Below are 27,984 nucleotides of genomic sequence, written 5' to 3' on the forward strand. Positions count from 1 at the left end.
ATGGAGGAGCCTGGCGGGCTACAGTCTATGCGGTCACAAAGAGTCGGACAGGACTGAGCGACTAAGACTTTTATATTAACTGAAATTATTACATGGCTTCTCTCTTTGACTCTGTGTTTCCATTTGTGTTTTTAAATGTTTTTAAATGAAGTAACTTTGTGCTCCTGGGTTAACCCATTTTGGCCCACTACCCATTTCTATATTGTCTTTTTATTTTGCTCAGTCTAGTTTGCTAGTGTTTAGTGGATCCTGTTGCCCTTTTGATCAGGAGGCCTACTGGCCTATAATGTCCTTGGAACATACTTGTCAGCTGTTTGTATCTAGGTACGTTTGCCTTGTGAGATGAACTAGAAGTACGTCTTACTCTTTATCTTCTGAAAGAGTTTATTTAAAATTGCTGAAATTTCTTCTTTAAATACTAGATAGAATTCACCAGTTTCTTTTATTTTGGATTGGAGTTTTAATCATGGGAAGGTTTCTGATTACAACTCCAAGTTCTCCAAGAGATTTGGGGCTGATCTGAGTTTTTATTCCTGTTTGTACTTATTTTGGTATATTGTCATTTATCATTTTTTTCTAAGTTGTTGGGTATGTTCATTTATTTGTTCATAAATTTCTTATTATCATGAACATCGTCAAAGTCTTTGGTGAGTCCCCTTGTGCATTCCTGGTGTTGGTAATACATGCTTTCTTTTAATCAGTTTTTTCTCGGTGTTAGCAATTTCATTAATTTTTGAAGAATCAACTTTTGGCTTTATTGATTTTTTTATTGTTTGTTATCTGTTTTATTGATTTCCTCTCTCACCATTAGTATTTGCTTCTAATTACTTAAGGTTCAACTTGACATTTTTTTTCCAACTTCTAAAGGTGTAAAATCTTCTCTAATTTAAGCATTTAAGGCTATAAAATTCTCTCTTAATTACTCTTTTAGCTGCATTCCACAACTGTTATCCTGTTTTCATTTCTCACATTTTATGTTTTCTCATTCCATTTAAAATACTATTTAATTTTTCTTACATTTCATTTTTTGAGCACAAAGGTTATTTAGAAGTGTGCTACTTAATTTCCAAATAGTTGAAGAAGTTCTAAATGTATTTTTGTTATTGGCTTCTAACTTCTGTGTAATCAGAAATTTATGGTTTCACTTTTTAAAATGTATTGTGAGTTATTTTATGAAAAGCATATGGCCTTTCTGGGTGAACTGCCATGTACATTGACACATGTATGCTGTCTTATTGGGTATATTGTTCTACAGATATCCAAGGGTCAAGGGGGTGGTTAGTGTTCCTGTTGTTTCTTCACTAAATTTTGTCTACTTCAGTTAATTGCTGAGAGACAGGTATTAAAATTTCCAACTGTAATTATGGATTTTTCTGTTCTGTCCTCTAGTTCTGTTAATTCTTGTTCATATATTCTGAAACTCTGATAATTAGGTTCATTCATGTTATGTCTCTTGGTAAATAGGCCCTTTTATTTGAAAGATATTTTTGCTGAGTATAGAATTCCAGATTCACATTTCATTTTTCTCTGCTGATGCACTGAAGCTGTCATTCTCCCATCTTCTGTTTTGCATTGTTTCTGATGAGCAAACAGCCCCAATTTTTTATTGCCTCCCTTTTCTGTTTACCCTAAGTTTTTAGCAAGTTGACTGTGATATCAGCAGGCATGGTTTCCTTTGTATTTATTCTGCTCACTTTTCACTTACATTCTTTAACTGGTGTTAGTGTATTTTAATCAAATTTGGAGAACTATTGGCTATCATTTCTTCAAACCTTTCCCGCCAACTCTGTGTATCTCCCTTTTCCTCCTGGAATTTGATTGTATGTGTTAGATCTCCTGTCCTTTCCAATAACTTACTAAGTTCAGTTCAGTTCAGTCATTCAGTCGTGTCCAACTCTTTGAGACCCCATGAATCACAGCACGCCAGGCCTCCCTGTCCATCACCAACTCCCGGAGTTCACTCAAACTCATGTCCATCGAGTTGGTGATGCCATCCAGCCATCTCATTCTCTGTTGTCCCAGTCTCCTCCCACCCTCCATCCCTCCCAGCATCAATATCTTTTCCAGTAAGTCAACTCATCGCATGAGGTGGCCATAGTATTGGAGTTTCAGTTTTAGCATCAGTCCTTCCAATGAACACCCAGGATTGATCTCCTGTAGATGGACTGGTTGGATCTCTTTGCAGTCCATGGGTCTCTCAAGAGTCTTCTCCAGCACCACAGTTCAAAAGCATCAATTCTTCTGCGATCAGCTTTCTTCACAGTCCAACTCTCACATCCATACATGACCACGGGAAAAACCATAGCCTTGACTAGACGGACCTTGGTTGGCAAAGTAATGTCTCTGCTTTTTAATATGCTATCTAGGTTGGTCATAACTTTCCTTCCAAGGAGTAAGCCTCTTTTAACTTCATGGCTGCAGTCAGCATCTGCAGTGATTTTGGAGCCCCAAAAAATAAAGTCTGACCCTGTTTCCACTGTTTCCCCATCTATTTCCCATGAAGTGATGGGACCAGATGCCATGATCTTTGTTTTCTGAATGTTGAACTTCAAGCCAACCTTTTCACTCTCGTCTTTCACTTTTGTCAAGAGGCTTTTGAGTTCCTCTTCACTTTCTGCCACAAGGGTGGTGTCATATTCATATCTGAGGTTATTGATATTTCTCCCAGCAATCTTGATTCCAGCTTGTGCTTCTTCCAGCCTAGCACTCCTCATGATGTACTCTGCATATAAGTTAAATAAGCAGGGTGACAATAGACAAGCTTGACGCACTCCTTTTCCTATTTGGAACCAGTCTGTCGTTCCATGTCCAGTTCTAACTGTTGCTTCCTGACCTGCATACAGGTTTCTCAAGAGGCAGGTCAGGTGATCTGGTATTCCCATCTCTTTCAGAATGTTCCACAGTTTATTGTGATCCACACAGTCAAAAGCTTTGGCATAGTCAATGAAGCAGAAATATATGTTTTTCTGGAGCTCTCTTGCTTTCTCCATGATCCAGCGGATGTTGCCAATTTGATCTCTGGTTCCTCTGCCTTTTCTAAAACCTGCTTGAACATTTGGAAGTTCATGGTTCACATATTGCTGAAGCCTGGCTTGGAGAATTTTGAGCATTACTTTACTATGAGTGAGATGAGTACAATTATGCGGTAGTTTGAGCATTCTTTGGCATTGCCTTTCTTTGGGATTGGAATGAAGACTGACCTTTTCCAGTCGTGTGGCCACTGCTGAGTTTTCCAAATTTGCTGGCATATTGAGTGTAGCACTTTCATAGCATCATCTTTCAGGATTTGAAATAGCTCAATTGGAATTCCATCACCTCCACTAGCTTTGTTCGTAGTGATGCTCTCTAAGGCCCACTTGACTTCACATTCCAAGATATCTGGCTCCAGGTGAGTGATCACACCATCATGATTATCTTGGTCGTGAAGATCTTTTTTGTATATTTCTTCTGTGTATTCTTGCCACCTCTTCTTAACATCTTCTGCTTCTGTTAGGTCATACCATTTCTGTCCTTTATCGAGCCTATCTTTGCATGAAATGTTCCCTTGATATCTCTAATTTTCTTGAAGAGATCTCTTGTTTTTCCTGTTCTGTTGTTTTCCTCTATTTCTTTGCATTGATCACTGAGGAAGGCTTTCTTATCTCTCTTTGCTATTCTTTGGAACTCTGCATTCAGATGCTTATATCTTTCCTTTTCTCCTTTGCTTTTCGCTTCTTTTCTTTTCACAGCTATTTGTAAGCCGTCCTCAGACAGCCATTTTGCTTTTTTGCATTTCTTTTCCATGGGGATGGTCTTGGTCCCTGTCTCCTGTACAATGTCACAAACCTCCGTCCAGAGTTCATCAGGCACTCTGTCTATCAGATCTGATCCCTTAAATATATTTCTCACTTCCATTGTATAGTCAGTCATAAGGGACTTGATTTAGGTCATACCTGAATGGTCCAGTGGTTTTCCCTTTCTTCAATTTCAGTCTGAATTTGGCAATAAGGAGTTCATGATCTGAGCCACAGTCAACTCCTGGTCTTGTTTTTGCTATCTGTATAGAGCTTCTCCATCTTTGGCTGCAAAGAATATAATCAGTCTGATATCAGTGTTGACCATCTGGTGATGTCCATGTGTAGAGTCTTCTCTTGTGTTGTTGGAAGAGGGTGTTTGCTATGACCAGTGCGTTCTCTTGGCAAAACTGCATTAGCCTTTGCCCCGCTTCATTTCGTGCTCCAAGGCCGAATTTGCCTGTTACTCCAGGTGTTTCTTGACTTCCTACTTTTGCATTCCAGTCCCCTATAATGAAAAGGACATCTTTTTGGGGTGTTAGTTCTAAAAGGTCTTGTAGTTCTTCATGCTGCTACTGCTGCTGCTAAGTCACTTCAGTCATGTCCGACTCTGTGTGACCCCATAGACGGAAGCCCACCAGGCTCCCCCGTCCCTGGGATTCTCCAGGCTAGAACACTGGAGTGGGTTGCCATTGCCTTCTCCAGGTAGTTCTTCATAGAACCGTTCAATTTTGGCTTCTTCAGCATAACTTACTAAAGCTCTATTTAATTTTTTGTAGATCTTTATGTCTCTCTTTGTTTCAGTTTGGAAATTTTCCATTGATCTGTGAAGCTGACCAATTTTTTTCTAATTTTATCCAATCTGTTGTTAGTATCATACCATAAATGTTTTATTGGAGATTATATGTTTTGGTTCTAGTTGATTCTTTTACAGTTTCCCTCTCTCCTGAGATGTTTACCATACTTATGGTTCCTTAAAGTCCTGGTCTTCTAAGTCTAACATCTGGGCTTGTTTCTTTGACCATAGGTTATATTTTCTTGTCTCTTCACATGCGTTCACAGGTGATTTTTTATTGTACACCAGACAGTGTGGCTTATACTCTAGATTTTGTCATCTCCTTCTGAAAAGTGTTTTGTTACATCAGCTTACTAGGTTACTAGCAGGTCGTCTGAAGCTTATGGAGTTTAGGGTCCATTTTTGTTAAAGATGTTGCTTCCTCTGCGTTCCTCAAGCAGGAAGCCTATTTATCACAGACAAACAGACCTTCTCATAGTAACAGTAACAATTATGAAATTATTTAACCAGTTTCAACAAAAAAATTGGGGGGGAAAGTTACCTTCCTACACAATTTGTAGCTACCTTTGAGTTTTGGTATTGATTACTTTTCAACCTCAAAGGAGCCTACTTTCCTTTAAAGATTATTCATTGTTTATAACAAGGAATTTTTCTATTTGATTCTTGCAGGTACCATTACAGCGAAGGTGCTGGCGTGGCCCACCATCTCCTAACCCGTTTGTGAAGAAGCCTTTTCTATTACAGTATAATGATTCCTTTTTCTTTTTCTTCCCAATCTCCAACGCCCTTCCCATAGCTGTTTTTTTTAACCTAAGATTGTAGTTATTTCTGTCTGTCTCCTCCTTTACCGTGAACCCGTTGCTCTAAAGGTTTCCTCTTCATCTGTGCTATTCGTGCCTGGTGGCATCAGGAAGGAAGGAGATTTCCAAAGCTGAGTTTCTATCACATTGATGTTCTGAGATGGGGTGAGCACGCTTGTTTCACTGGTGTGGTTTAAGGGGTTTTATAGAAGACAGCTTCTGTGTCAGCACTTCTCTTTGGTCTCCAAACGACCGGTTTTACACACTTTCTGCAGCTCTGGCACTCTTCAGAGGACCCAAACCATGCCAGGTGAAGATAAGACATAACTGTTTGAGACTGACTAGTAATTCTCGCTTGTTCTCTCAAAATTCAGAAGCCTGGAGGATGTCATTGTCCAAAGGTTTCTGTTTGTGTTTCTGGACATTCTCTAAAATTCAGATTAGAAGCCTGTGGAAATGAGCGGGCTGGGGACGTGGTGTGATGCCCTCGAGTCCCTTCTCAGTGTGTCTTGCCTGTACTCTTGTTGCTTCCCCAGTCCTGTGGGCACGTGACCAGTGGCCGAAGAGAAGCCCACAGTGACAGACCAGGCTTTCTAGTCCCTGACTCTTGAGGCAGAGAAAGGAAATGACTTGTACTTGTGGGGTCATCCAAGGGACCAACTGAATCAAATCTCGTATCCTCTGTAGAGCTGATGTTAATAAGAAAATACACATCTTAATGCTTCTCCTGGCATAGCAGGCAAGTGCCCTAAACCCAGCCTGCAAACGGTGACACAGAACTCAAACACCAGGGCAAAGTTGACTTGTACTTGTGTTTCTATATTTGGCAAGTGTAGGCATTAGTTTTAATCAGCAGTTAACGCCAGCTCACAAAGAGAGAGAGAGAGGTGGGTTGGGTGTGTATTGTTAGCACATGTGCTTGCCTATTTAAACGATGTTTAAGGAATTCTTGACCCAAAGAAATAATGGCCCGTGAGCTTGAGAGAAAGGGCACCCAGCTCTCGGTGACACCAGAATCGCCTGTTTTAGATTATTTATGGCTCCAAGTTCTTTTATTTGAAAAAGAGATTTTCTTCAGGGGTCAGGAAGACGGCAAACGAGGGAGAGAGCCACAGGCGGCTGAAGAGTCTGAGTCCTGCCAGACCCATTGTCTCCACCGTCACAGGCGTCCCGGCTTTCCATCTGTGAGAAATCTGAGATAGGGATTCTTAAGTCCATTTGGTTAATATGGACACAACCCAGATTTCACTGGGGGAAGGTTTAAATCAATGTAGGGTGGATGACAGGTGTTGGGCTTATGGCAGGTTGCAGATTTGCTGGAAAACAAGCAGATTACAGGCCTGAGGCACTTGCTGAAGCTTGCTGTGGGAGCACAACACCCCACAGCAGCCCTAATATATGTGCTTTCCCACTTTTACTGTCTCCTTGGAGCATCCTCAGGGCCACTTTACAAAGTATCTGTCTGCTTAGGATGACTGATCTCATCGGCCGAAGGCAGGACTAACAGGTTTTACTGAAAATAATTTAGCACAGACTCCATAGGGACATGTGCAGGCTATTCCCTCCAGGCTGGGAAGGTTGGACTGGGGGGCAAGAGGGAGAGCTGTGCTTATGAGAGTCTCCTTCTCTGTCTCCCATATTTGTACACATGGTCTGTGCTGTGGAGCTATGATGAGGTCACTCTTCTGTCGTGTAATGAGCACTTCTGACTGTTCAAACTCTTTGAGGTCCTGCCTGACTCTTTGGCATCCTCTCCATTGCCTTTCTCCATTTGAAAGAATTCTCTCCTATAGCTTAATGGTAGAACACAATTTCCAAATGATCATCATCTTCATAGAAGCCTTGCTTGCAAACAATGAAAGTTAATAGAGGTGTAATGTTTCCAATGTAGTTTAAGACCAAGATGGAACACATCAACTGTTAATATTCTGTGTGTATTTGAACATAGGCATGAACATGTACACACCTATGTGTATACTTCATATTTTTCAATCCATCTTTCATACTCAACTAGTCCTTCATACTCAACTAGTTCCATTCCCCCCCACCCTGCCTTAGAAATGCTGAATTTATTTTTTAATTAATAGGCTCTATCAGTTCAGTTCAGTTCAGTCGCTCAGTTGTGTCCGACTCTTTAGGTCAATTTTAAGTTTACAGAAAAATTGAACAGAAAGAATAGAGAAAGTTCGGGTACTCATTCCCTCCATCTCCACATACAGTTTTCGCTATCAGTAACGTCTTGTGTTAGTATGGTGCATTTGTTACAGTTTATAAGCCAGTTCAGTTCAGTTCAGTTGCTCAGTCATGTCTGGCTCTTTGTGACCCCATGAACTGCAGCATGCCAGGCCTCCCTGTCTATCACCAACTCCCGGAGTTTACTCAAACTCATGTCCATTGAATCGGTGATGCCATCCAGCCATCTCATCCTCTGTCATCCCCTTCTCCTGCCACCATCAATCTTTCCCTGCATCAGGGTCTTTTCAAATGAGTCAGTTATTTGCATCAGGTGGCCAAAAGATTGGAGTTTCAGGTTCAACATCAGTCCTTCCAATGAATATTCAGGATTTCCTTTAGGATGGACTGGCAGGATCTCCTTGCAGTCCAAGGGACTCTCAAGAGTCTTCTCCAACACCACAGCTATAAGCCAGTCAGTACTGATACATTATTATTAGCTGAAGTCAGGAGGATCCCCTGGAGGAGGGCATGGCAACCCACTCTAGTATTCTTGCCTGGAGAATCCCATGGACAGAGGAGCCTGGCCAGGCTATAGTCCATGGGGTCACAAAGAGTCGGACACGACTGAAGTGGCTGAGCAGTAGCAGAATGATTTAGATAAAGTTCGTTCACTCTTGGTGTTGCATATTCTCTGGTTTGCACGAATGTATGATAACATGTATCCACCATTAAAGTATCATTCAGAGTAGATCCACTGCCCTAAAAATCTCCTGTTTTCTTATTCACCAACCCCCACCACCAACCCTTTGGCATTCATCTCTGTTCTTGCCTGGAGAATCCCAGGGATGGGGGAGCCTGGTGGGCTTCCGTCTGTGGGGTCACACAGAGTCGGACACGACTGAAGTGACTTAGCAGCAGCAGCAGCAGGATGTTCTTACTGCTCCATAATTTTGCTTCTTCTAGAATTTCATAGAATTGGGATCATACAGCATGTATGCAGCCGTTTCAGATTGACTTCATTCACTTAGTAACATGCGTTTAAGTTGCCTCCATTTTTTTTTTTTTTTTTTGCATATCTTTTCTTGATTGCTCTTTTCTTTTCGGTGCTGAGTAATAGTCTATTGCTTGGATGTGCCACAGTTTATTCGTTCAGTATGGACATTTTGGTTGCTTCCAAGTTTTGGCAGTTATGGATTAAGCTGCTATAAATGTCTGTGTATGTGTTTTTGTGGGCTTCCCAGGTGGTGTAGTGGTAAAGAATCCACCTGCCAGTGCAGGAGACATAAGAGATATGGGTTCAATCCTTGGGTTGGGAAGATCCCCTGGGGTAGGAAATGGCAATAGTCCACTCCAATAGTCTTGCCTTGGAAATCCCATGGACAGAGGAGCCTGGTGGGCTATAGTCCATGGAGTCGCAAAGAGTCAGACATGACTGAGCACGCACACATAGGTTTTTGTTTGGACAGAAGTTTTCAGTTCATTCAGGTAGATGCCAAGGGATAAGATGACTAGCTCACCAGATGCTGGATTTAAAAAGAGAAAAAAAAAAATCATTGGGGATAATTTCAGTGTGCTCACAGATTGTGTGTTTTTTCCAGAGACGACTACCATGAGGATGGATTCTGCCAGCCTTACCGGGGAATTGCCTGTGCGCGTTTCATTGGGAACCGGACCATTTACGTGGACTCTCTCCAGATGCAGGGGGAGATTGAAAACCGAATCACAGGTTGGAGTGCAGTCCTTTGTTCTGAGACATTGAGCATGCATGCAGCTGCCTGTCACCCCACTGGTGTATTTTCAATCCCATTTGTGTATTTTGTCCCTTACAACCATGGCCAGTGAATCCTTGTGCCATGTCTCCTGCAAGAGAAAATCAGAGGCCTTTATCAGAAGTGGTTGCAGTTTGTCCTAAAATATTCCTGCTTGTATATGCAAATTAGCAAGCGCAGGCTGCTTAGAGCATACCAACACACTGACTTCAGTCAGTTGAGCGGGTCCCAAGCCCTGCGTTGTCTTGTTTCCCTCCATTACCCACCTGGCCAGGCCAGCACCTCTGATGTTCAGTCTTGCGTCTGCCTTTCCTAGCTCTTGTGCCTTCTCAGAGTTGCAAGGAACCTGGCTTGGATACAGAGTACCCGGGCCAGATTTTAGCTACTGGGGACAGAGGTTCCAGGCCATCAGCTGTACCCTAGGGACATTGCAGTGAACTCAGACCCCCATCGGCCCTTGGTTTCTGGGCATAGTCAGGTCTTCGGTTACTTGCTCCACCTTATAAGAAGTGGTCCATATCCTTTAGGAGTGAACGTGCTCGTTTTCCATCATTTTAGAAGCTGATGTTAAGAACTTCCTGGGGGAAACTCCTTGAGAAGTGAGAAAATGAATTAAACCAAGGCCCTGAAAAGCCCTCCCCCTCCTGTCTCTGCTCTCCTCACAAACCCCCACATTTTCTCCTTAGACTCTTTAAGGAACAGGGAGAATCTTGTGAAGATGGCAGGTGTCCCAGTTGAACTAGGTTCTCTGCACAGTGATTCTTGACCCAGGCTGATTCCTGATGTGGGCTCCCTGGAGATTCTGGCGGGATTTGCAGAGGGGCTGGCAAAGTACTGCCCTGTAAGGGTACAAAGGAGGACCCAGGAAAAAACGCAGGCAGGTGTCACTGAATGTTCTAAGTCCAGTTTGACCCTGGCTTCATCTTTCAGCCTCAGTCTGGAGGGTCTGAGGTCTAACCTGCTTGGCCCATGGCTACAGAGACCCTTGAGGACAGGGTCACAGGCGTCCAGTGAGAAATGGAAGGGCAGTAATGGGACTCCGAGATCCTGGAAGGTGCTGTCTTAGTCCAGTGGGCACATGTTTTGAACTTGTTTGTATCTCTCATTGGAAAAGCTCCGTATACCATTTAAAGCAGAACTTCTTGAACTTTTTGAACACAACCCATCGTATAAAGTATACTTTACATCGTGACTTTGTATACATATATGTCTGCTTCATAGAACTGAAATGGGTTACAGGAAACAACGTTCACTTTAACAAAGGCAGTGCAAGCTAATTTTTCCCTTCAGTTTTATTTCATTAAAGAAAAAACTTGGTTCCAGCCTTAATATAAACCATGCACTCTGACATCCTCTGTTCCATTCTAATCATCTTTTAAAATACTAGCCACAGACTCCAGAATTAATTGTGTATCCCACTAATTGGCAGACACTGATTCAAGGCACAGGGCTGTCTCTCAGTTGTTTCTTCAGGAAGTTTAAAGGATAACAACTCAGATATCTAAGCAGACTCATTTGATAGCATTTTTTAGAGATAAAAGTTTAGAATGAGGGTTCTCTAGATGTGTGTATTTTTGAAAATGTAAATGTGAAGTTGCTCTAGACTGACTGACTGATGGTTTAGAAACTGTGTTGGTTGCGGAGGCAGTCTGTTTGAAGAGAATGCTTGTCAGAACGAGTTCCAGGGACACTGGAAGCTTCGCAGGAACGAGCCCCAGAACCATCAAAGTGATGTACTGGATGTAAATGAAAAAAAGGGCATGAGTTGTTGGATCTCTGCGATGCCTAGAACCATCTTTCAGAAATAAGCCCTCACGTGATAGGCTCTGGGGCGGGGGAGAGGAGCAATCCTGTAACGGTCGGCCTTCACACCCTCTGAGTTGATATCCCCAAAGCGATACCACCTCTGGCTTTCTTAGGCCTTTCGCTGCCTGGTGGTAGAGGCCAAAATTGGTGACAGATCTTCTGGTGGTCAGTTGTCAGCTCACATGATGAGACTGAACTGGGTTCAAACCCAGTTTGCCAGTCAGCCCTCAGAGACCCTGCACCTCAACCTCTTACCTGGCTAAGGATGACATGATGAACACGCTACAGAGTTCCCAGCACCCAGTGCTGCACGCAGTGCATGGAGACAGCCTATTACCAGAGCCCCGTGGACCAAAGGGGCTATTTGCCTCCTGCGCTATGTTATAGGCTCCATGTGGGTTTCCCTTTCCCAAAGTGTGGCCTCAACAAATCACTTGACAGATAGAGACCCAGGTACAGAAAGGACTGAGTGACTGCCAGTCCTGTGGTAAATGACAGGGCCAGGCCAGAACTGGGCTCCCATGCCAGCTCACCTAACCCAGTGCCAGCCATGGGTACTTTGCTGGGTCTTTGGAGGGAAATGGGTGCCAGCAGTGCCACCTGCTGGCCACACTGGGCATGGCACTACAGGTGATGGGTGGAGCTGAAGTGTCCCAAGGACCGAAATCCAATCTCTCTAGGTTCCCTCTCCTTCTCAGCAGGGATGTAGGCACAGGGACCTCTCTTTCTCTAGCTGGCCAGGATCAGATCCTTATAATCAGGTCCTCCACAGGTCAAAGTGGGGTGGGCACAGATGGGGCAGCTGATGCTTTCCTTTGAGCGCTGACTGCCACAGCCCGGAGGAGAGGGCCCTGGAGTGCACACCTTCCCTCCTGCCACTGGCAACTCTGCTCCCATCCACCTGCCCAGACTTGCTCTCTGCAGCCCCCACCCCTTTCCTTTGTCCATGCCAGGTGTCAGTTTTTCCCATCAAGCCCCATCCTGTGATGTCTCGCCCCTAAAAGCAAGCCAGCTGACCTGGGCTCCAGACACTCCTGTGATGGCTTGCTTCTCTGCTCTCCTTTATCACAAAGCCCTGCCCCCCTCCCCTCTTTGAACCTCTCTGGTTGTTTCTTGGCTTTCCCCAGACTTCACCTGAAGGAATCTCCACCATCCACTCCCATTGTCACGTACTCCCTCTTGGGCTGCAGGTCACATGGCTGATCATTCATCTTTCTGGCTCACGGTGTTCATACCCTGGGGTCGTCCACTCCCTGGCCAGGCCTCCCCTCTGCACACAGGCTCCAAGATGTCGGAAAGACCAAAGCTCCGTCCTTGTGCCTTTTCTCCAACCTCTCCTGCTAGAAACCACTCAGCCCGTGGCTTCACCTACCACCAAGTGTTGGCTGAGCCAGTTCATAACAGGACCTTAGGAAGTGGTTTTGGGTCTGGTACCAGAATCTTTCTGCCTTGGAAGTAGTATCTAGGTGGATGAGATCTGGGGGCCTGGTTTTCCTCCTTTCTTGTTTCATTTTTGATGTTTGTAAGGGAAGCCCTAGGACCAGGGCCTTTCTGTGTCAGGTGCAAATCTGGGCAGTCCATGTGCTCCCTGGGGTGCTGCTCTCCTGAGAGCCACTCTGGGCCAGCAGAAGACAAGCCGGAGGGCTGGGGGTGGGGCACAGACAAGAGATGGGGGCCAGGGTACCGGGCAGGGTCGAGGGCCTGGACAGGAGGTGGGACCAGGGGCCTCGAGCACAGCACGGATCCTGGGCCGAAGATGAGACCAGGGGCGCTGGGTAGGGGTGGCTGAGCAGGGTGCTTGCCCCAAAGCAGGGCCCACCCCACCCTAACTCTGGCCTCGCCTCCTCCGCAGCCGCCTTCACCATGATCGGCACCTCCACGCACCTGTCGGACCAGTGCTCGCAGTTCGCCATCCCGTCCTTCTGCCACTTCGTGTTCCCGCTGTGCGACGCGCGCTCCCGGGCGCCCAAGCCGCGCGAACTGTGCCGGGACGAGTGCGAGGTGCTGGAGAGCGACCTGTGCCGCCAGGAGTACACGATCGCGCGCTCCAACCCGCTCATCCTCATGCGGCTGCAGCTGCCCAAGTGCGAGGCGCTGCCCATGCCCGAGAGCCCCGACGCCGCCGACTGCATGCGCATTGGCATCCCAGCCGAGAGGCTGGGCCGCTGTGAGTCTCCCCGCGTCCTCCCCCAGGACCTGGGTCCTGCCTCTCAGAACCCGGGAACCTCATTCCAGTCGTCCAGGAAAGTCTCTCAGGCCCGCCCCATTCTGGTAGGGCAGCCCCGGGGTGCGGACTCCCTGCCATCTAGTTCGCGGCGCACAGCCCTCCTGACCCTGCCTGTCTGTGGGTCCCCAGTAAGTCACTTTACCCCAGTGAGCCGCACACTTGGCTTCTCCACAACGGGAGGACTCTGGGCTTACCACCAAGAAAGGAGCTTAGGGGAAGACAGAACCCCCTTCCAAGCCTTCCCTGTGATGCACAAGCATCTCTCAGCAGCTGACTGAGGATGGTGGTGCTCCTTGAGGGGAACCGACCCAGAAAAGAGGTCCACTTCCTCCCAGGCTTGGGAAATATTCGCTTCCTTGATGAGGCCGGAGTTCCCTAGAGCAGCAGGGCTCCTCACCAGGGTGGCCAGAGCCTAGTCTCCAGACCCACTGCACCATCCAAAGCCTGGCAACTCAGCTGACATTATGAACCTCCTGGCAAGTTGCTTAAATATCAGTTTCCTCATATTACATCATGATAACTACTTACCTCAGGAGCTGGAATGAAGATTAAATGAGTTAGTATTTAGAAAGTTCTTAACACAGTGCCTGCAGACAACAAGTACAATGTAACTGGTATTCAACAAACACACACCCCAGGTGTGGCTCAAAGAGGCCCTGGGTCTCCCCTGGGAGTGGAGTGAGCCTGGGGCTCTGCTCACAGCAGGCTAAGCCCCGTCCTCACTGAGGTTGGGGGCCGGGTCTGGAAGCTTCTCATCCCTCCTGTATAGTTTGGTTTTGTTTCTAATGCAAATGAATGTGAGGTTAAGGTTGACATTGTCATTGTAGAGTGGGGGTGCCTGCTATTTCAGGGTCATACACTCCTGACCAGGTTCTTCCCCACATGTATCCCTGGCGCATCCATCCATTTAATTTGTGGGCTTGCGGACTTCTTTTCTTGGAAGTTACCTCCAATCCCTTGGTCTTTTGGAAATTCCAATTTGGCGAGGTGGTTTGGTTATTCCTTTTTGGAATAGTTGAAGACGGGTGCTCCCTGGACCCACAAAGGAGGGCTGCTTCCTCTTAATTTTCCGGCCTCCTGACAAACCTTCTCTCTCAGACCATCAGTGCTTCAATGGCTCAGGCACGGATTACAGAGGGACGGCGAGCACCACCAAGTCGGGGCACCAGTGCCAGCCGTGGGCCCTGCAGCACCCCCACAGCCACCATCTGACAAGCACCGACTTCCCGGAGCTCGGAGGGGGGCATGCCTACTGCCGGAACCCTGGAGGGCAGATGGAAGGCCCCTGGTGCTTCACGCAGAATAAAAACGTACGCATGGAACTGTGTGACGTACCCTCTTGTAGTATGTATTCTCTCTCTTTTTTTTAAAATGTTGACTGGGGGGTGTACTTTGTGATGACATGGTACCAGGAGGCTGGTAGCTCTGGGATTCCCCCACCCACCGTGTTTCACCACTATGATTGTTTTATGTATAGTCGTGGCTGGTTATAAAAGTAATACCTGGTCATTACAGGACTTTTTAAATTATAGAAGGAAAAAAAATATAAAGAAGAATGTGCAAATCACCTCTAATTTCACCACTCAGCAGAGACTACTGTTTACATTTGGGGGCCCTTCTGTCAGCCCTCTTTCCATGTGTGGTCCTGGGATATTCAATTTGGCATCTTGTTTCTCAATGAACATTGTCAAGCATTTCCCACTATTAGTGAAAATGCTTCCCATTACAATTACAACCAGCTTCTCAGACCAGCATCTGTGGTTGGGGCACAGGCCTCCTATTCCTCATCCCTCACGTCCCACTCTGCCTAACTGTTAGACATAGACTTAGCAGAGTGAGGAGAAAATAGAATTTAAATCTCTTAATTGTTTTCCCTGAAGTTTCTCTCTTAAATTATGACTAGAAGAAAAGTGTGTAGTTCATGGTTGCAAATTTTACAGACATCATTATCTCTGGGCTTTCCAGGTGGTTCAGTGGTAAAGAGTCTGCCAACTCAGGAGCCGCAGGGGATGCGGGTTCAATTTCTGGGTTGGGAAGATCCCCTGGAGAAGGAAATGGCAACCCACTCCAATATTCTTGCTTGGAGAATCCCATGGACAGAGGAGCCTGGCAGGCCACAGTATCAGAGTTGGACTCGACTGAAGTGACTTAGCACACTTGCAAGATATTTTTACAATGAGCAGTTATTATTTTTGTAATTAAATTTTAATCAATCAATCAATATATATGTTCTTTCCTCTGGCAATGACACAGGAATTTTACTTTGCAGAAATATTTGCACTTAAAAGGGCAGAAATGCAAGGATATTTGTTGCACAATCACTTCTGATAGCTAAATAAATAGGCAGTTGTTTACCAACAAGGGATTAGACAGTAGTTCATCTGTGCCGTGGGACAGTGTGCAGTTCTTGATGAATGGCTGGCACTGTGTGTTCTTCAAGAAACATAGTCTGGTATATTGTGTTGTTGTTGTTTAGTTGCTAATTTGTGTCCAATTCTTTTGTGACCCCCCAGGACTGTAGCCCACTAGGTTCCTCTGTCCATGATATTTCCCAGGCAAAAATACTGGAATGGGCGCCATTTCCTCCTCCGGGGGATCTTCCCAACCCAGGGAAGGAACTTGCATCTCCTGCATTGGCAGGCAGATTCTTTACCACTGAGCCACCAGGGAAGCCCTTATAGTCTAGTATATTATTCTGCCACAAAACCAGGAGCAGGAAAATATGGATGATATGGTTCTATTTTAAATGAGTTCTATTTAAATTTATTCTTAAAAACTGTATGAGCTGCTTCTTCTATGTCAAATTAATTGAATATTGGTTATTTCATGTTCAACTTAAATATATACATCAAAAAATAAGTGACTACCAACCTGTTAACCATGGTATAAAGTGAAAAGTGTGCATGCTCAGTTGTGTCTGACGTGACCCACTGGACTGTAGCCTGCCAGGCTTCTCTGCCCATGGAATTTTCCAGTCAAGAATATTAGAGTGGATTGCCATTTCCAAATTACCTATTAAGAATATTCAATTTTCTCTAATACTATAATTATTAATAAGCATGCATTCTGTTAATGATTTTTAAAAGATAATGATAAAATAAATGGATATAGAAAACTATGGATAGTGCTCACATCTCATCTTGGCTTAAGGATCATGAAATTTCCCTCCTAGCTCTTAATCAGGAAAAATGACCCGGAATCTCCACTGCCCCTGAGGCTTTGAGAACATCTGCCTCCAGAGTGGGGCCAGAATTGTCTGTGGTTGTATTTGATTTTCATCTTCTTTTGAAGACGAGGGAACAAGACTGGGTTTGGGACAATGCTGGTGATAGTGGTGATTTTTAGAACTGAATTAGCTCTTTAAGAGAGAAGGCAATGGCAAGCCACTCCAGTACTCTTGCCAAGAAAATCCCATGGATGGAGGAGCCTGGTAGGCTGCAGTCCGTGGGGTCGCTAAGGGTCGGACACGACTGAGCGACTTCACTTTCACTTTTCACTTTCCACTTTCACACACTGGAGAAGGAAATGGCAACCCACTCCAGTGTTCTTGCCTGGAGAATCCCAGGGAAGGGGGAGCCTGGTGGGCTTCTGTCTATGGGGTCACACAGAGTCGGACACGACTGAAGTGACTTAGCAGCAGCAGCAGCAGCTCTTTAAGGGACCACGTGGGCCAGAAATCACTTGTTTGCTTTCTGATGGAAAGCTCATTACCACTGGTTATAGGGAAGCCCAAGTTCCCGTGTAATCATTCACAAGGTTAAGATGAAAACTGCTGGGGGCAGTCAGGGGCGGGGCTTTGGCAAACATGCTTTCCACATCACAGAGAAGAAGCCTTAACTCTCCCTCAGAGGGCAGCACTAAGGTGCTTCAACCTTGTGGCCCAATGTCCTCTGTGCTTTCCTGTTAATCCTGTAGGGGTAGACCGTGAGTTGCTCTTCACCACAGAGGGAAAAAAAGAGAGAAAAAAAAGAGAGAGAGAGAGAAAAAAAAGAAAAACATCCTGAAGCCTCAGTGTTTGTACATCTTAACCACTGTTTTTCAAGAATTTGTGTGTCCCTGCTGCATATTGTTGGGTTAAACCCATTGGCTGCTAGTGCTCTTTTAAACCATGTGCATTTTTAATGATTGTCTTTAAAGAATATATGTTCATTGTACAAACATAAGGAGAAAACTTAAATGTTGAATGAAGTCAAGGATCATTTCTAATCCCAATATCCAGTTCCTTCACTGAGGAAAAGCATGAAACTTGTGTTTCATCCAGTTTAGTCAACTCATCAAGTTTAGTCGACACGGAAAGGTCGGAGCATCTGTGTCCGACAGGATTCCAATTGGGAAGCGGCGCGGCGGTGACTGCCGCTGTGAGGCCTTTAAAGCCTGTTGTCTGTGTTCTGAATTGCTCCCCTGGCAGGGAGTTCCAGGTCATCCCTCACGTGGTGTGCATTTGGAGGTACATAGTTTTTTTTGAGGTTTGGGTTGTAATTTTGTCCGTTAGTGCAGCTTACATAACTATCTGCTAGTACATAAATATTTTAGTTGGAGGTGGGGGTGGGCTGGTGGAGAACTATGAGTTAAAAAGTGGGGGTATTTTCAGAAAAACCATGGATGCCTTGCTGTTCACAGGTCCCCAAGACAGCAGCAGGATGGGAATTCTGTACATCTTGGTTCCAAGCATCGCCATCCCGCTTGTCATCGCGTGCCTTTTCTTCTTGGTCTGCATGTGCCGGAATAAACAGAAGGCTTCTGCTTCTACACCACAGCGGCGGCAGCTGATGGCCTCGCCCAGCCAGGATGTGGAAATGCCTCTGATCAACCAGCACAAGCAGGTCTCTGTGCCAGTATTTATTTAAAGAGGCTGCTCCCCCAGGCTTAACCTCTACATGGAGATTGGTAACCCCAGTACTCATTCTTAATTTGCTTGATTCACAGCACATGATTCTTTTAAACTGGCCTTCTTTTTGCCATTTCTTCTCTAAAATGCACTAGGACATTTGCTTCCTTAGGGGATATATGGCAGGTGAGTTTGGAATTCACTGTTTTCTCTCGACAGAGACCCGCTCTGTTATCACGGACTGGGAATGAGCTTTCCTCATTCTGCCGTGCTTCAGCTGTCCCCTCAGGAGGACACACAAAATAGGGGCTCAGATTGCCCCCACAACTCGAGGGTCGATTATGGCATTTTTAAGGAATGCAGGCCTGTTTTCTGCTCAGTTTGGGATTGGGCTGACTTTGTTTTGTTTTTCAGGGAAGGACAGAGCAACAGTCCTATAGAGGTGGTAGTGGGGGCAGGTCACCCCTAACCTGAGTTTCTAGGATGGTGAGAACGAACTGAAATGCGTAGCACAGGAGAAGATCTCCCCAAGCTCACCCAGCCTCAGTGAAGGGGCATTTACATTACTTGCAAGTTTTGGGGGAAAATCATTTCAATCTGGACTTTGAAGTGGAGGAGGTTGGACTTATTCAGTGTGCCAGGCATCACTGAATGTTTGCAGTGGGTGGCAGGGTGGAAGGGGGTTTAGCAAGTGAGGACACAGATTCCCCTGGGTTCAGACAGCCTCTAAGGACAGGGCTGGGCATACAGAAGGGGCAGGAAGTTGTAGAGGCTGAGAGATGCAAGACTCAAATCAGTTTCACCAGTGTGGTGCCTCTGTCACGTGGCATCTAATGAAGAATCTGGTCAAGAGGAGGCAGCAAGACAGGCGCTTTGAGGCGCATCTGGAGAGCAGCTGGCCTGGACTCTTAAAAATGACTCAGATCGTGGGAAGCACACCTCAGGGTTCAACAGAAATAGACATCAGGGCCTTGCTGATGAGCAGAGGTGGCTGGGCCTGTTGGTGGGCACATAGCAGGGAGTGGCAGCAAAGGCCCTCAGTGGAGGACACAGCTGGGAGGGTGTCCTGGGACAGCGGGAGCTCAGTGTGCACACACCCACCCTCACCCACACGCTTTGCAATGGTATCTTGGGGTGGCAGCATTGTTTGCAGCCTGGTTGGGACCATTTGAAGGTTTCAGGCAGTCCCATGGCATTGAAGCACGTTTAAGAGCAGAGAGCAGTGTGTGATGCAGGCTGAAACTGAGCCTGGCGAGGCTAGGGAGTAGCTCTAGGAACCCCCACCCGCCCCTTTCTCCAGCTCTATGGCTCTGCCTTCTGGTGTCTTGGTGGCAGAAATGTTTCACCGGGGCTTTTCTTCTTGGCAGGCCAAACTCAAGGAGATCAGCTTGTCCACCGTGAGGTTCATGGAGGAGCTTGGGGAGGGCCGGTTCGGGAAGGTCTACAAAGGCCATCTGTTTGGCCCAGCGCCGGGTGAGCAGACCCAGGCCGTGGCCATAAAGACGCTGAAGGACAAAGCTGAGGGTCCGCTCCGGGAGGAGTTCCGGCACGAGGCCCTGCTGCGGGCGCGGCTGCAGCACCCCAACATCGTCTGCCTGCTGGGCGTGGTGACCAAGGACCAACCCCTGAGCATGATCTTCAGCTATTGCCCACACGGAGACCTGCACGAGTTCCTGGTCATGCGCTCGCCGCATTCGGACGTGGGCAGCACAGACGACGACCGCACGGTGAAGTCCGCCCTGGAGCCCCCAGACTTTGTGCATGTGGTGGCGCAGATCGCCGCGGGCATGGAGTACCTGTCCAGCCACCACGTGGTCCACAAAGACCTGGCCACCCGCAACGTCCTGGTGTATGACAAGCTGACCGTGAAGATCTCGGACTTGGGGCTCTTCCGCGAAGTGTACTCAGCAGACTACTACAAGCTGACGGGCAGCGCGCTGCTGCCCATCCGCTGGATGTCCCCCGAGGCCATCATGTACGGCAAGTTTTCAGTGGACTCGGACATCTGGTCCTACGGCGTGGTCCTGTGGGAGGTGTTCAGCTACGGCCTGCAGCCCTACTGCGGCCACTCTAACCAGGACGTGGTGGAGATGGTCCGGAGCCGGCAGGTGCTGCCCTGCCCTGACGACTGCCCCGCCTGGGTCTACGCGCTGATGATCGAGTGCTGGCACGAGTTCCCCAGCCGCCGGCCCCGCTTCAAGGACATCCACAGCCGGCTGCGCGCCTGGGGCAACCTGTCCACCTACAACAGTTCAGCCCAGACCTCGGGCGCCAGCAACGCCACGCAGACCAGCTCGCTGAGCACCAGCCCGGTCAGCAACGTCAGCAACGCCCGCTACGGGGGACCCAAGCAGAAGGCCCAGCCCTTCCCGCAGCCCCAGTTCATCCCCATGAAGGGCCAGATCAGACCCATGGTGCCCCCTCCCCAGCTCTACATCCCGGTCAATGGGTACCAGCCGGTGCCGGCCTATGGGGCCTACCTGCCCAACTTTTACCCGGTCCAGATCCCAATGCAGATGGCCCCGCAGCAGGTGCCCGCCCAGATGGTCCCCAAGCCCGGCTCCCATCACAGCGGTAGCGGCTCCACCAGCACGGGGTATGTCACCACCGCGCCTTCCAATACGTCGGTGGCGGACAGGGCAGCCCTGCTCTCGGAGGGCACTGAGGATGCGCAGAATGTCCCGGAAGACGTGGCCCAGAGCCCCGTGCAGGAAGCGGAGGAGGAGGAGGACGGCTCGGTCCCTGAGACCGAGCTGCTGGGAGACAACGACACTCTGCAGATGGGCGAGGCCGAGGCCCAGCTGGAAGCCTGAGGGCCATGGGGCCGTTGGGCACTGAGTGGTCGGACACGATCCTCGGGTGGAGGGCGCCCCGGGAACCGCTGAGCTGGAGTGCAGCCTCCCTGTGCCAAGTCCTCCTCTGCAGTCCTCTTGTGTGCGGAGCCACGCTGTGCCCACCTGTTCAGTTGGAGGGTCTTTTGGCCAATGGCTCCTGACCAGGTGAGGGTAGTAACCCAGCAGGACACATGGTGACTCCCAGTGCCACCTGCATTTCCCCGGAGGTCGACATCAGTCAGCAGTGCTTGTGCTTTGAAGGAAATTAGGTAACATCTTCTCTCCATATTGCCTATGGATTGAGTATGTCCAAACATTGGGAAAAACCAACCTGCAATAAGTTGGGACCTTGGGATTTGTGATACCCAGTGGTTGGGCTGCAGGCTGAGGATGGAGGAGGCTGCTTTTCTCTCTGCTGCCCCTCACCTGCCAGTAACAGGCTCCCCTCACCAAAGATTAATGGGAACAAGAAGTGGCCACCTGTCAGGGTTTGATGAGGAAGGGGCTCCTGGAATGGGAGTTCTATATTAAAACGTTATGTGCCTTAAAAGAAACCCACATGATTTTGTATTCTTGTGAAATAATTTTTTAATTATCCTGCATGTGTATTTTGCCTAGTTTTCTGGAATCCAAGGGAAAGTGTTTTGGGGCCTTGGAATGTTACAAAGGAGGCAACATTGTACAGAGCACATTATTGTTATTATTATTTTTTTTTTAGAATCCTGTACAGACCTTAAATGTAATTTATATGGTTTTTGTATTTCGTTTTCATTGAAGTATTTTGAGCTTAAAATAATGGCTTCGTAATTTAACTGTTTACGTTACCCACGTTGGGATCCCACCTGATTGTATTTTGGTTTGCTTGTGTTTATACCATATGTAAGCGAGGTCTGTTCATTTCAGAGCTCCTGTGACCAAAGGCTCACAAGTACATTGCATCTGACACACGGGATAGAGTTCACTTGTAACTCCCTCACCTGGTGTACCCAATAAAGCGAAAGAGAAGGTTCAGTCAGTTCTGCAGGTCATGAGGATGTCAGGCAGTGGGGGTTGCTGGGTGATGGAGACACCCAACGGTGATGATTTGGGCCACGGTTGGGGCTTGTCCGGGAGCAGCAACTTCATTTGAACGTGGATATATTATGCGTTGGCAGATAAATGATGGGAACAGGTTGCATTGCTTTTTTTGGTGAAGTCTATAGCGGGGATTAACTGCAGATGAGGTGAAGATGGTTTTGGGTTTTAAACCTTTCTCCTCCTGAGGTCCCAAAGCCCTTGCCATTTTTAGACGTGGAGTCTGGCGCTTCCCAAGGCCTGGAGCAGGGCTGGAGGGAGAGACAGTAAAGGAGACTAGACCTCCTTCACCACCTGCCCAAAGCTGCCTGCATTCCATTGTTGGTCAGCAGGGCAGCCAGCCAAGTTCTGGTATACCTGGACCAGGGTACATCTGTGGGGTCAGTGGCTCCAGGGCTTCCAGTCAGGGGAGGGGTTGGATGAGGCCTGGAGATGCTTCTGCTGGCCAGCTAATGGCCCCTGCTGCCCCTCTCCCCTAGGTAGGTCCATTTTACCCTGGCATGGCCTGGGTGGTTTTCCATGTTTAATGAAGTGGGTCCACAACCCTGGGTTAAGCAAGGCTCAGCTGGGAATTCACTTCACATCCGTAAACAGTGGCCCTTTATCATACATCAGAACATCTGATGGAGCTTGTTACAAAACAATCACTGCCCTACTCGCTCCCAGGCAAGTCTGGGTGGGGCCAAGAAAGTGCATTTCTAACAAGGGCCCAAAGGGTCCTGATGCTGAAAGCCCCTTAAGTACAGCACCCTGGGTCTCCCTGGCTGTCTGGCACCTCAGGCCATTGTGTACACCCCTTGCTCCTCTCTGCTAACATGGTGCTGCAGAGGGATATAGCCATGCACACAAACGGATAACATGTCTAAGTGTACATCCTGTGAATGTCTGGGAGCCCCCTGGAGCCTCTCTCCTGGCCAGTGTGGTCTGGATTGCATATTAGAAGAACTCAGAGCTATAGGGGGCTACTTCTCATTTCCACTGATCTGAAAGAGGAACTTCAGTTTATCTCTAATTTGGTACACCTGATGGTTTAACTGTTCCGTTGAGACCTAAGAGTGAAAAATGGGAAATAGCCCTTTGGCTGCCCTGTCCGCAGACAGGGAGGCAAGCAGCTGCTTCAATTTCTTGTCACTCAGTACCCAGACGTAAAGGCAGTGCTCGGGGCCATGGCCGGGACCACAGAGCGAGCAGCCAAGATTCTGCAGAAAGACACTTGGAGGGTTTTTGGCAGAGTGGGGGAGGTTTTGATCTGGGGGATTTTTTGGCTCAAAATAAAATTTGTTACTGCATCTTTAGGAAGGTTATTGAACTTTTACAGTTGGTACAGTTGAACGAAAGTGACTTAATTGGGATGTTCCAGAACAGATTTAAGAGCTAAGCTGCATAATTCAGATGTATGTCACTTGTACTGTCCCACCTAGCCCCACAACTGTTTACACCCACAAGAGGGAGATTTCCACACCAACTGAGTAAGGTCACATAAGTGTAATTAGTTTTAATCAAGCCATACAAAGCCACAATTACTTTATACATGCTTTTTTTTTTTTTGTATACAGTACTTGTTGAAACAGTCTGTCAGAGCAATGGCTAACTTTTCTGTGCTACTTTTAGGGTGTTTCACTCAATGTTCAGTTCAGTTCAGTTGCTCAGTCATGTCCGACTCTTTGCATCCCCATGAATCACAGCACACCAGGCCTCCCTGTCCATCACCAACTCCCAGAGTCCACTCAAACTCACCTCCATCGAGTCGATGATGCCATCCAGCCATCTGATTCTCTGTCATCCTCTTTTCCTCCTGCCCCCAATCCCTCCCAGCATCAGAGTCTTTTCCAGTGAGTCAACTCATCGTATGAGGTGGCCAAAGTATTGGAGTTTCAGCTTTAGCATCAGTCCTTCCAATGAACACCCAGGACTGATCTCCTTTAGAATGGACTGGTTGGATCACTCAATGTTACAGTTATATAACTCTTCCCCTTAAATCAAGACAAACCTCTTGGGTCTCTCAACAGGGAAACATTTGTTTAAAAGTGTTTGCTTTGGAAGAATTCCACCTCTCAGTTCAGTATTGATAGCTATTTTCAGACAGTTAATGACTTTCTGACGGGAACATTGAAAATCGTTTTTGAGATGAACTTTTCAGGAGAAGGATGTATCAAAGTAAACTTGTGTCAGACGACTAGCTCGATACCTAGCTGCTGGAAATCAGTGTGACCTTTCCAGGTCAGAACTGTTCCCACCTTCACCTCCTGATTCTCCTTCCTCAGTCCCGAAAGTAGTAGTGGACACTGCTACTGGAGTCTCTGGTAGTAGAGACTTGAGTGGAGACTTTAGTCCCTAAAGTAGTAGAGACTATAAGTGCTTCTTGGTCTGGGACTTAATGGGTGCTCAGACATTAGCTTTTGAAATAAGAGTAATGCTTTATTTACGTGGAGGAGGCCTGAATTTAGACTCCCTGACACCCTCACTGAGAAGAACATGAGCCTGACTATCAGATCTGTTTCTTTTTCAGTTTTATTTCATTCATTTAGCTATTCAATAGCTAAAACACATAGTTAATATTGTAACTACAGCTAGCTCCTGCAGTTCAGAGTCATAGTGGAAATTTCCTTTCCCATCCCCAGCTACCCCCCCGCCAAGTAATGACTACTGTTGGTTCATTGTGGATCCTGTCAGTTTTTTAATGCATATATAAGAATGTATACAATGTGTTCTTATATTTATACCATTTTTTAAACATAAGAGGTACCTTCTCTACAAATGGTTTTCTGTTTACTTTTTACACATAACTGCATCTTGGGGGACTTGGCTTGTCAGTGGATGGTGGCTGGTCTGCTGGAGGAGTTCCTAGCAGTTGTCCTGCCCTGAGGCCCTAAGGGCAGAGGCTGTAAGGAGGCAGATGTCACTGCAGGGCCCCCCACCCCCCCCCCCCACACACACATACACAGGGCTCTGGAGTGCTGTGTGGGTGGGGTGAATGGAGAGAGACTGTGACACACACATTTGGCTCAGCTCTCATGTGTATTTGTTTTTGAAAGACAGGACAAGTTAACATTTTTAATTCAGTAGTATTGCCTTTTCACTAATTTGTTCTGTTTATTCTTTTTCCCAGTCTGAAGTGCTGAGGTTTTAGTGAAAAATGTTGCCCAGACCTAGAGACATAGACTCAAAACCATCTTTTGTGCTTTGGGAGGCCTCAGGGAAGTATGCCAGTACCAAGGGAGGGATGGGGCCAATGACCAGTCTTTTGGACCTCTAGAAGGCAAGTACAACACACAGCACTCCCTCAACCTCACTGTTCCAGGATGGCAATTGCCACACACACACACACACACCTCACTGTTCCAGGATGGCAACTGCCACACACACACACACACACACACACACACACACACACACACACACACACACACACATCCCAGGCTGACAGCACACCCCTCCCTTCCCGCCACCAGATGGTTAAGTTGAGGTGATATTAATGGTATTTCTCAGATCTAGATGGAAAGTGGGAAGGAAGGCAGTGTCCAAACAGGTAAAGGAGAATTCAGGTGAGAGGCAGCCACACCCCTTCCTGTGCTCCTGCCGCCCCCATTCATGTCAATTCCATGTTTAACAGTTTTAAGTAATCATCAGGGTTTTTGTTTTGTTTTGCTGAATTTTATATTTTGCTTGTCTCCTCACCATGGGGTCTTACTGAAAAACTACACTAAAGCCATCTCTTTGAGGGAAAACTAAACTAATAAGAATATGGAATCGTGGAATTTTGTTAAGGAAATTCATCATTACTTTGAAATATGTGGCCCCATGAAGTGTAGCCTGCCAGGCTCCTCTGTCCATGGAATTTTCCAGGCAAGAATACTGGAGTGGGTTGCCTCCCGGGGGGTTTTCCCAACTCAGGGATCAAACCTGAGTCTCTTGCATTTCCTGCACTGGCAGGCAGATTCTTTACCACTAGTGCCACCTGGGAAACCCTTGAAATACACAGAATAATCCAAATTAGGCTATAGGAGCCCAAGGAAAAGACTGAAGAGACCAACAGGCAGTTTGCCTGCAAGGTGGTTTTCATGTTCAAGAAGCATCCTCCTGCTAGATGACTTCCAGTCTCAATTTGCTACACAGCCTTTTCCCACAAATAATACAAAGGTGTACTTCAGCCATCACACAAAGGTAGACATTAGCCAGTGTTTGAATGACTCACAGGATGGGGGATGGGAATAGCTGGAATCTCCAACCTGTAGATGGACCACCTGAAGGGCCAGCCACGGGTGCTTCCACATCTGGCCGATATCTCATTTCCAGACTCATGTGCTGCACCTTCATGCTCCTAACCTGGGAAGATAGAGATCTTGGAATTTACTTCCATGAAATTCACTCATCCAAAGTATACAATTCAGTGATTTGTAGTAAATATTTGTGTAAATATTGCAGCCTTCACCCCAATCTAATCTCAGAACATTTTCATCACTTCCTCAGCCCCAGGCAATCTGGTCTGTTTTCTGTCTGAATGGATTTGCCTTTTCTGGACATTTCATGTAAGTGGAATTAAACAATATGTAGCATTTTGTTTCTGGCTTCTTTCACTTAGCAGAATGTTTTCAAGGTTCAACCAAGTTATATATGCATCAAAGCTCATTTTATTGCTGAATAGTATTCCATGGTATTTTTTGTTTATCCACTCATCCATTGATGGATATTTGGATTTTTTTAGTTTGGGGCTGTTATGAATAATGCTGGTATGAACAATGTGCATGTTTGTATGTGGACATATGTTGCCTTTTCATTTCTCTTGGGTAGACTCCTAGCAGTGGAATTGCTGAGTCATATGGAAGTCATTGATCTTTTAAAGAAATTTCCAAACTGCTTTCCAAAGTGGTTTACACTCCCTCCTGCAATGAATGAGGACTCCAGTTTCTCTCCATACTCTCCAACACTTGTTATCATTGATTTGTTTTCATTAGAGCCATCCACTTTTAAGACTATCAAAAGAAAACATTACTTACATGAAAAGAGCAAGGTTGCAGACAAGGTCTGTGAGTTGTTCATCAAATCTCAACAAATGCCCTTCACTTCATTGTTCTTATAGTCATTCAACAAGTATTTCTTTAACACGTACTGTCAGCTGAATTCAGCATTGAATAAGTTAGGAAACATTATCCCCACTTTTTCAGGAGAAAGTTTATTAAACAAGAAAAACTGTAGTAACAGGCAAAGTATTCCTTGGGTGGCAGTATTTGCTATGCAATGATGAAGGAGGGAATGGCAACCCACTCCCTTATTCTTGCCTAGAGAATCCCATGGACAGAGGAGCATGGTGGGTTTCAGTCCATAGGGTCACAAAGAGTCAGACACGACTGAAGTCACTTAGCAGGCACACACGTACAATGCCTTGGTTACAGCCCAAATGTGTCAACTGATGAGGATCAAACAAGCATTATTAGATTGGGTCCCTGGGTTTGCAACCGACAGTGGGCAGAAATCCCTCCATTATGGGCACACTGGCAGGGGTGCTACCCACAGTCTTCTAGAGCTTGTGACTACAGGTGACTGGAGTGTTTCTTTGAAGACTCTGCATTTCCTGGATCTCAAAACAGGTTGGCAGGACTGTACCCTCGTGCTCAAGACTCCCTGGTCCTGCTTGTGAATGTGGATAGGAAAAAGTACATGTTCATTTTCACTAATCTCTAACTGAAATGTAGCATTTCCTCTTATTGTAAATGTAGGGAAAAAAACCAAAGATATATTCAGCGTACTCATGGCTGCTGACCAGTAAAAACTGATTCCTTTCACATCATATTGCAAATGCCACATCACTACTCCAAGGTGACACCCATTATGGGACCCTGTTGCAAAACCTTGCTACTGAGTAAATAGAGAAGCCCATATATTACAATTTTGTTTCTTTAAA

General features: G+C 46.5%; 1 protein-coding gene across 1 annotated transcript in view; it reads left to right on the forward strand.

Moving 5' to 3' along the window:
• Positions 1-27,911, forward strand: part of ROR2 (ROR family WNT receptor 2) — a 268,431-nt gene extending 240,520 nt beyond the window's left edge. The window contains exons 5-9 of the mRNA XM_055427508.2: positions 9,143-9,270; positions 12,972-13,286; positions 14,445-14,690; positions 17,967-18,169; positions 19,542-27,911. Of these exons, the coding sequence (XP_055283483.2) occupies positions 9,143-9,270; positions 12,972-13,286; positions 14,445-14,690; positions 17,967-18,169; positions 19,542-20,987 (2,338 nt within the window). The 3' untranslated portion in view covers positions 20,988-27,911. The remainder of the gene's footprint in view (positions 1-9,142; positions 9,271-12,971; positions 13,287-14,444; positions 14,691-17,966; positions 18,170-19,541) is intronic.
• The last annotated feature ends 73 nt before the right edge of the window (positions 27,912-27,984 follow it).

Source organism: Moschus berezovskii, chromosome 7 (assembly GCF_049115385.1).
Source record: "Moschus berezovskii isolate FMDL1 chromosome 7, NW_MosBer_1.0, whole genome shotgun sequence".
Lineage (NCBI taxonomy): Eukaryota > Metazoa > Chordata > Mammalia > Artiodactyla > Moschidae > Moschus > Moschus berezovskii.